The following is a 10,233-nucleotide window of genomic DNA, read 5'->3' on the forward strand; positions in this document are numbered from 1 at the left end:
GTAGCCAGAAATAAGACAACAAGTGATAGATATATTTAACTGCTTTTTAGAATGTGCCAAATTTGAGTATATTTGCTCTGAGAAATTACTCCAAGCCAAATCCTGTTCTAGGCACGAGAGTTATATGACTGAATGATAGAAATGCCTTGCCTTCAGGGGTTTGAATCTCATGGGAGGTGATGGGCAAAAAATAAATAGAAAATAAATGTATGAATGTGTGTATTACATTGAGTAATTATTGGTCGTTAGGAAGAAAATAGAAGCAGTTGATATGGTAGAGAAGAATGGGGGTGGGGGGAATTGTATTATTTTAGAAATAATAGGAAGACCATTTTGAAGTGATATTTGAGTAGAGATCTTACTGAGTGAGATATCTGGCCATGCTGATATCTGTGGAAACACTTATTAGGTAGAGAGACAACAAGTGCAAAGGCCCTGGGGTAGGAGAACTTGCCATAGTTGAGAATAGTAAGAAGACCAGTGTGACTGGGACAGGGGGGCAGGGGAGGGGAGAAGGAAGAGGAGGAAATGAAGTCAGAGAGTTGGTGGAGTGGGAGTGTGGGTCTGGACCATGTAGGGCCTTGTAGGACACAAGATGGCTTTGGATCTTCTTCTGAGTGGGCCAGGAGATTGCCGGAGGGTAATGTCAGAAAGACCATTTCCATTTGAGAGGCTGTTGCAGTGACACAGTAGAGAGACGATTGTGTCTTAGACTATTTGGATAGTGTTGAAAGTCCAAAGAAATGGTCAGACTGTGGGTAATTTTGGAGTAGATCTGACAAGATTTAAGGATGGATTAGATATGGAGGACAGGAAAAAGCAAGGCCTCAAGGATGACTCAAAGAGTTTCAGGAGAAGGAACCAACATTTACAGAGATGAGTAAGGAACAAGCTTGAGATTGGTGTGGGATGAAAGGAGATGGGGTGGAGAATCCAGAGTTCAGTTTTACATATCAAGCTGGGCCAGGATCAGAGCGAGAGAGTGCAATATGACAGGTGCTTCTTTAAACTTTCACACACATCTGACACATGGGGAACTTGTTAAAGTGCTGACTCTGACTCAATAGTGGAAACTAATACCTCTCTTAATGAAGGAAGAAACTTGAGCAACAAAGAAAAGCTGTGATGCTGAACAAGGACACAAATCAATAAGCAAAAAAAATAATATAAAATACTAAGAACAAAAGACTTGGAAGACAAAAGCTTAAGTACAAACCACAAAATAAAATCAGTTATTTGCACGGTATTGCCATGAATCTGCCAACATTTCAAATATACTCAAATATTTCATATTTTGTAAGTTGTTTTAATGTTGTTATTCATTTTTCTTGCTTCATTATAACCCTTTTAATGTCTCTCTTTTATGTTTCTCTCTTTTATGGCAAATATGGCAATGAAGGTTCAATTATTCAAGCAACAGAGGGACCATTTAATTCCCACTTAGTCCAGAAATTTAGCAATAAAAAGGAGAAAAACAGAATCTCAGCCAGAGGAGGTTACAGGATCAAAGGAGGATGATCTAATGTGTTTGATTTAGACAGGATGAGAGTGTGCATGCTTGGAGAGAAAGGAAGAGGCACCGGGGGAAACTAAAGATGTTGGAGAGGAAGTGTATGGGTGTAAGCCCACAGATATGAGAAAAGTAGGCATTTTTTAGGTGACAAAAATGCTTGTGGCAAAGATGCTCTTGGTAAAAATACCGAAAACCTGTTTTTCATCTATAAGATTAGTAAAGATTTTTTAAAGTTTTAATAAACTTGTAGGGGGGCTGAATGATGGCTCCCAAAGAGATATGTCCCTAGGATCTGTGAATGTTACCTGATTTGGGGAAAGAGTCTTTGAAGATGAAATTAGGTTGAAATTCTTAAGATGAAGAGATGATCCTAAATTATCCAGGAGGGCCCTAAATCCAAGGATGAGTGTCCTTATAAGAAGGAAGTAGAGGGACATGACTCAGTCAGAAGAGGACAAGGCCACGTGAAGAAGGAGGTAGAGACTGGGCTGATGCAGCTACAAGCCAAGGAAGCCAATAAGTGCTGGGAGCCAAAGCTGGAAGAGGCCAGAGATGTTCTTCCCCAGAACCTCTGGAGGAAGCTTGGCCCTGCCAACTTCTTGGTTTTAGATTTCTGGCTTCCAGAATGTAAGAGAATAAATTTCTGCTGTTTCAGGCTGCCAAGTTTTTGATAATTTATCATGATGGCCTCAGCAAATGAATACAAAATTCTAAGAAGAAGGCATGGGGAAGTCAATTCTCTCACATGTTTTTGATGGAGGTATATTGGAGGGCAACTTTATGGAGAGCAATATTTGGCAGTCTCAAAGTCCCCACTTCCTCCAGTCTGTGACTTCTCCATTTTCTAGGGCGCTCTCCTGCTCTGCTATGGTGGAAAAGAGAACAAGGACAGAGGATCCCATGGATGTTCTTTATTTGGGAAGGTATCTCTCGAACCACTCCTGCCTATGGTCTGTTACCTATAACTCAGTCACATGATCCCACAAACCTGCAAAAGCAGCTGGGAAATGTGGTCTGAGTACCCAGGAGTTGGAATGCACAGCACTGTCTCTACCGTAAGAGATTCCTAGAGCTAATTCTTTCTCTCATGGGATGCTCTGAAGAATTCCCAGAGGTGCCTCATGTGATCCTTAATGTAGAGAATTTGTGCCCCTCAGTAGCTACTTATGATTCCTCTTAAGCCTGTGGGCATCTGGCTGTTCACTCGCTCTCTTGCAGCCACACTGCCCTTCTGGAAGGTTCTCTCATGTGGAGTCCAAGATGCCTTCAAGCTAGAACTTTCCACATTGTCATGCAGCTGGTACCCCAGGAAGTATCTGCGCTCTCCACCAGTGAACCAGAGTTTACTCCCAGTGCAGACCTTTCTGGAATGCTTCCTTGCCTCAGGCAGCATCACCCAGTCACCTATCTGTAGAGTTTTTCAGAAGTGCATCGAATGCAAATCCATGTGTACGACAGAACGCACGGCACGTGCAGCCCCGTCTCCTGAATGCCGTCTCTCCAGATAATTTCATTTAGGGGTGTCACAAAATAGGTTTTTCCAAAATACCGTTTGCAAATCTCACATAGATAATTCAGCACCTCACTTTGAAACATGGGGGTTCTTGTCTTATTGTTTCCTTATAGTGTCTTTATAAAAGGTTTTTGTTGTTTAATGTAGTCCTATTTGTGATGCTTTTGACCCTGGGTTCAAAAAACAATTCTCATCCTACTCTTGCTCTTAGAGATAATAAATGGAATATTTCCTGCCATATCATTAAAAGAGGGATGTCACAGTCGTCAGTGATTGAAGCCTTCCATGTGAGCAGGTAAGCCCAGAGGAAACTCAGGATGCAAAAACACAGAATACTTGCCCCAGTTAGCTGAGGTGCATATCAAAGGAATGCTTTTGGTGAATCCAGACTCTTGAATCTTTACCTACACAGAAAAGCACTAAATTCCTGGACATATCTGGCTTATTTAACTAACAGTAATCCTTTATTTTATTTCACTTTTTGACTGCATTGAGTCTTTGTTGTGGTACATCAGTTCTTCGCTGCTACATGCGGGCTCTCTCCAGTGGCTCTGCCACATGTAGGATCTTAGCTCCTCAACTAGAGATCGAACCAGCGTCCCCAGAACTGGCCGGTGGATTCTTAACCACTGGACCACCAGAGAAGTCCCTAACAGTAATCTTTTGATGTTCCGGACCATCTGCCCTTTGTCATAAAACTTCTATATATTCTTGCTCCTCCTCTTACCTCAGAGCTATCTGAGCTGCTATCTCCCAGGCTTGCTATCCTCAGTTCAGTTTAGTTGCTCAGTCGTGTCCAACTCTCTGTGACCCCTGGACTGCAGCACGCCAGGCTTCTCTGTCTATCACCAACTCCCGGAGTTTGCCCAAACACATGTCCATAGAGTCGATGATGCCATCCAACCATCTCATCTTCTGTTGTCCCCTTCTCCTCCTGCCTTCAATCTTTCCCAGTATCAGGGTCTTTCCAATGAGTCAGTTTTTCGCATCAGGTGGCCAAATTATTGGAGTTTCAGCTTCAGCATCAGTCCTTCCAATGAATATTCAGGACTGATCTGCTTTAGGATTGACTGGTTTGATCTCCTTGCAGTCCAAGGGATTCTCAAGAGTCTTCTCCAACACCACTGTTCAAAAGGATCAAATCTTTGGTGTTCATCTTTCTTTATGGTCCAAGTCCTCATTTTGCCCCAAATAAAACTTAACTTGCAAGTTTCACTTTGTGCAAATTTTTTTGAACAGAAACTTTGTTTCTCCTTCCATTTCTCCCATTACTTACTGAACTGCTGCGGGCAAATTACATTACAGGCTTAAACCTTAGTGTCTTTACCAGTAAAATGTAGTAACAATAATAATATGCAATTTACAGAGTCACTGTGGAGGTTAAGTGGAATATTATCTGTGAAAGTATCAAACACTGTGCTTAAATTAACTATTCAAAGAAAAAGATCTTCTGCCTTCATTCTCTTCTAGAACAGAAATGGCCAAGCTGCTTCTAAACTGCACATAAACAAAAAAATACGGTTTTAGACTTATGTTTGTAATTAACAAAAAGCTCTGAAGAGAGGCCCTAATGAGAGACTTGAATTTGCTAAAAATTTAACCTGGAGTTACCCTTTCATGTTTCTTGGGGTTAGATGCAGCCATCCTGCTGCTGATTTAAGGTAAACTAAGAGCTTGGAATGAAAAAGACATTTGGATTTTACTTCCTTTCACTCACCTCCAAATCCAGCCACCTCCAAACTGCATGCACATTGCTGAATTGTAAAAGCTACCTACTGCTCTCTGGGAAGATCTTTTCTGAATATAAAGTGCTCTGGGGAGACTGATAATATGCTCTGAAACAAAACAAAGAAAATATATCCGGCTTGCAATGGCCAACCTGGATCCTGGTGGGTGTCTGGATATTATTTAGTCCTGACAGAAGAAGGGAGCCCTATTAAGTTTGCTTGCCATGCACAATGAGATGGGTGGTCCTGATGGGTTAAAGCCAGTCTCTGAATATACAGTTAATTCAATGAAATTGCAAGCCAAGCTTGAGGGTTACTGTGACCTGCTGGGTGGCTTCTCTTACGTTTGACTGTAAAAAGCATCTTCTATCCCTGAAAAATTATATGTGTTTGAAAAACAGGTAGCTCAGATAATTTCAACTGTTTGGGATTCCAGGGATTTTGATTAAGCTTCTACTGCGTGTTAGGGTACATGCCCAGGGCCTGGAAAATTCTGAGCTAATTGAGAATAAGAAAAAGGCATTCTTTTTAACAAACATGTTTATTTGCTCTTCTACTATGTACCTATCTCTGTAAAGTAGTAAGGAACTCAGTGCTCACGTTTCTAGCTGAGGTTGAACCGGGTGATGCTCTGCCTCCTCATTTCAGCTCTCATACTGTAAACAAGTGCTTTTCTGCAGTCTATTTAGTGCCATTATGTATTCATTTTTGTGCTTTTTGGGGTGATGTTTGTTTAGAATTGTCCCCATGTGTAATGGTGAAGTGATGTCTAAGATTCCTAAGTGCGAGAAGGCTGCGCTATGCCCTCTAGAGAAAATGTATGTGTGAGATAAGAGTCATGCAGGCATGAATTATGGTGCTGTTGGCCGGGAGTTCAATGCTAATGAATCGACAATAGATGCTAACTAAGGTGTCTTTAAGCAGAAGCATACAGGAAATAAGGTATGTATTGATTGATTCATGAAAATGTTGTAACAGAGGCTTACAGGTACAGAACCTTGTATTTCTCCTAGGAGCAATGGCTCAGTATCAGCTAATTTAAAGTTTTCAGCAACTCTTTAGAACATAACAATTGCAAAGAATTAAATTAGAATCAATTGTGATAGTAGGAAATGGCCAACAAATCCAGTATTCTGGCCTGAAAAACTCCATGGACAGAGGAGCCTGGTGGGCTGCAGTCCACGGGGTCACAAAGAGTTGGACACAACTGAGCATACACACACAGCCCCCACACATAGTAGCAACAATAACAATAATATATCAATATGGTCATTTCGTTATTGTTAATGATAATCATTGAAGCTATTATTATCACTATGGCAGAACAAGTGTTGTAGCCACATGTTCCAGGAAACAAACTCACTCAGAAGGACAGTGCAGATAGTGGAGTGCAGTTTATTACACCGGTGGGCCCAAGGCAGAGTCTCCTCTTAGCCAAGGACCCCGACCAGTTTTTGTGAAAACTTATATACCCTAAGTGTATGTGCTCAAACCCACCTCCCCAAATTCTCTGAAACTAGTCTGAACAAAGGAAAAGAGAAATACAATCAAAGTTAACCCGTGATTCATATGTCTTAAACCCGTGATTTGTATGCCTTAAGCCCAGGTGGTTAATAGTGGACAATTATCAATAGGCCTGTGGTCATACCCCAATAAGCATAATAGAATTTATGATTCTATTCGGTTACACAGATAATTAGGGTATTCTTTTAGGCGATGGAGAGTCTAGGTACGAGCCCTGGGGCTCTTCCATCCAGGGCCTCTGATTTTCCAGTTTATATGTCATTTCCATAGATACAGGGCACATAGCTCAAAGTCCACAGTCCGGCCCAAAATGGAGTCCTGCTTTCAAGCTGGAAACTGTTCTGTCTGTTTCCTCCTTCACAAGTAGCAATGGAGCATTCTGGTCCCCAGGTCTTATGATAACAGAAATTAAAGTCTGCCCCTGGATGAGAGGTACAGCAACAACTTAAGGCATGATAGCGATGTAAGAAATTGCAGAGGCCTCTGGGGGCCCATGTAGTCACTATGCCTTATTTATCCCTTTCTCACATACGAGTGATCTGGTTAGCTTTTATTTCAGACTCTCCAGATGTCTGTTGGAGGATGTGGTCAACCTGCTTTGATGGAGGTCAGTAACATGTAATTATTTTTCATACTTGGTGGGACTGCCGATTGGAAGTGTTGACATGATGAAAGGGCTGGGAAAATTGGCTCTAGGAGAAAAGACTAACAAAATTGGTGTCATTTTCCCCAAAGAATGAGGAAGAAACATCATTATAGCCTTCCAGCACTAGAGAGACCATCATTAAGGGGTAGGAGCAGGTATTTTCATGGTCAGCTCAGGATGGATGCTTGAGCTGGGAATGTAACAAAGACTGTTACCAAGGTGAGAATTCTGTGAGTCCATAAATCCCAAGTTAATCGTGAGTTCTAAGCTTTTGTAAAAAATGTGAAGTGGCTTTCTTGCTTCTATGCAATAAAAGCAAAATGTTCATACAAAAACCATCAGAAAATACAGAAAAGTAGAGAGGAAACAGTTAAGTTTTTTGGTAACTCATCAACAAGAGAGGGCCACTATTAATTTTTTAAAGACTGTTTTTAGGGCAGTTTTAGGTTCTCAACAAAATTGGGAGAAAGGTATAAAGATTCCCCACTGTTTTTTGGGAGGTGGGTGGGGGAAGTGTCCTGCCCAGGGATGGAACTTGGGCCCACAGCAGTGAAAACCCTGAGTCCTGACTGCTGGACTACCAAGGAATTCCCAGAAGAAGGAAGTTTTAAATTGACCTCGTCATTGGTCCACAGTTGCTGTCTGTAACAGAATTCACTATCCACATGCTGGGGACAAGCTGACCACTTCAGCAGGGAGTGCAGGCTCATGGCAAGATGAGGGCATCCTGCCTCCTCTCATCTCCAACACAAACCAAGAATTCCAGCAATATGCCTCAGAATGACTGGAAAAATTTAGTTTCCAGAAGCCTCTGAGACGGCGTGGGTAGCATAACAGCAATAACTAATACTTTGTGTAGCATTTTCTTTATGCAAGGCGCTGCCATAAGAACCTCAGGCATTAAATCATTGAAAATTGCCTACAAACTAAAAAAGGCTTAAAAAAAAAAAAAAAAAAAACCATCATCCTCCTCTGAAAACAAGGCACAGAAAAGTTAAGGAACTTGCCCAATATCACAAAGTCGGTCAGTGATGGAGGTGAGCTTTGAATCAATGGCTTTCTTGCTTCTATACAATAAGAACAAAGTGTCCTTTAAAAAAAAAAAATCAGAAAATACCAAAAAGTATGAGGAAAAACTTAAGTTTGTTTGTAACTCATCAACAAGAGAGGACCACTGTTTAATTTTTTGAAGACTATTCTTTTAGAGCAGTTTTAGATTCTCAACAAAATTGAGAGAAAGGTACAAAGATTCCCCACTGGTTTTTTTTTTTTTTTTTCTTTTTTTTTGGTTGTGAGGTACCCTGCCCAGAGGTGGAACCCAGACCCAGAATCTGACTCCAGGATCTATACATGTGACCATTAGGCCAATAGCCTCTCAAACAACATTTAAATACTAGTAGGACATTGCATTTCTAGAGAACAAAAGGCTTGAAAAACCAAGGAATACAAGGCCCATGAAACACTTAAGTCTTGAATATTGTTTATCTGAACAGTAAAAGATGAAAAGCAGTACAGAAAACAAATAAAGTAAGGCAGAAAGAATTCAAGCAGTGGTATTAGAGAGAACTGGAGGTGAATCCCACTGCCTCCATTTCTAGGCTGCACTTCCTGGAAACATCGCTTCACATCTCAAAGCGTATGTTTGCTCAAATGCAAATGAATTGAATGATACCTATCTCACAGGGCGGCTGACAAGATGAGATGCTGCCTCATGTCTGAGCCCTGCCCTCTGCCTTCCTGTCCTGCGGTTCCAGCGTAACCACGGGCAGCCACTGTGTCTGACGGTTGCACTTGCACAGAAGAATTCTCAAGTAACGTAGACTATGATGAAGATTGCATAGAACAATGAAGAAGAGCTTTACGTATTACCCACCACAGCAAACGACCTATTCTCTCTCCAGCACCCTTTTCTGCTAACCTGCCACCAGAGGAGCTGATGGAGGGTGGGGTGGTGATTGGAGCCTCTCTATCTATCTCGCTCTATTTATCTTTTTCTTTATTTCTCATTCTCTTTTTCTCTTCTCTTTTCTTTGCCCCTACTCCTTCTCCCTCCAGAATCTCTCACCCCAAGCAATTTCATCGAACTTTTATTACCATGTGACTTTGGCTCCAAGCCAACTCTGAAGTTTCCACTCACACATGAAAACTTGACACCCTGCTCAGCAAACAAAGGGTCCACCGGTCATTTTATCAGGACTCCCTATTCTGACTGCCTATTGCTGAAAAAACCACCCCCAAAACTCACTGGGTTAACGTAGCAGCATGCATTTATTATCTTTGTCACGGTTCTTTGGGTTGGCTGGGCTCAGCCAGGTGGTTCCTCTTCTCCACATGGCGTCAGCTGGCCTTACCTGGCCTTACCTTCATCAGCAGGATGACATATCCAAGACCATCTACTCGCATGGATGGCAGTGGGTGCTGCCTCTCTGCTGGGAGCTGAGCTGGAGTGACCCAGTTCTCCTCTGTGTGGCCTCTCCACTTGCTTGGTCTTCTTGTAGTGTGGCAATTGGGTCCCAAGAGGGAAGATTCTCAACCCTTGGAAGCAGAAGCTGTAGCTTTCTTAAGGCCCAGCCCTGGAAGTTCTTAAGTAAAAACTTCTGCCACGTTCTACTTGTCAAAGCTAGAGCCAGCTCAGATAACAATTTGCATCATCTTTAATCTGTCATACCTATTATTTTGAAATAAGTGTTGTTCAACAGCAAAACTATTTTTCTGTTACCTATTCAAAGTACTTGGCATATAAATACCAGAATGAAGTTTTCTGACTTTTTCTGTGTTTTGTGATGAAATGAGTACATGGGTAGGTTTACAGGGGTAGAAATGCAAAGGATGGGAAGGACTGGCTGGTAATAGACCCTGGTTTTCGTATCTGCTTATGAGTACTCTTTTTTGCTTAATCTTAGATCACAAACTCCACAATAATTAAGGTGACGTTGATCAGCTAGCCCTTCTTTATCTCCCTCCCATATGTAGGGTATTGTTCATCCGTTCCCCTACAGTGATGAGAGCTGGCTGGCAGCGGGGAGATGCCCCCCACATCTGCATTGCTCTAAGCTCAGACCTCAGCCTCACATCCGTCAGCACTTCTGTGTCGAGACCCTGATTTGCTCTTCTTCCCTTCCTCATTTTTCTTGCGTCCATGCCACGCTCAGTCGCTTCAGTCGTATCTGATTCTGCAACCCTATGGGCCATAGCCAGCTAGGCTTCTTTGTCCATGGGATTCTCCAGACAAGGATACTGGAATGGGTTGCCATGCCCTCCTCCAGGGAATTTTCCCAATCACGTGAATGGTATATTTAAATCTGACAAA

At 42.0% G+C, this 10,233-nt stretch overlaps 1 protein-coding gene across 1 annotated transcript in view; it reads right to left on the reverse strand.

Annotated features, from left to right (window-relative positions):
* Positions 1-9,349, reverse strand: part of TBC1D19 (TBC1 domain family member 19) — a 167,123-nt gene extending 157,774 nt beyond the window's left edge. Inside the window, exon 1 of the mRNA XM_043438513.1 lies at positions 9,285-9,349. Coding sequence (XP_043294448.1) covers positions 9,285-9,326 — 42 coding nt within the window. The 5' untranslated portion in view covers positions 9,327-9,349. The remainder of the gene's footprint in view (positions 1-9,284) is intronic.
* Positions 9,350-10,233: the final 884 nt, after the last annotated feature.

Source organism: Cervus canadensis, chromosome 19 (genome assembly GCF_019320065.1).
Source record: "Cervus canadensis isolate Bull #8, Minnesota chromosome 19, ASM1932006v1, whole genome shotgun sequence".
NCBI lineage: Eukaryota > Metazoa > Chordata > Mammalia > Artiodactyla > Cervidae > Cervus > Cervus canadensis.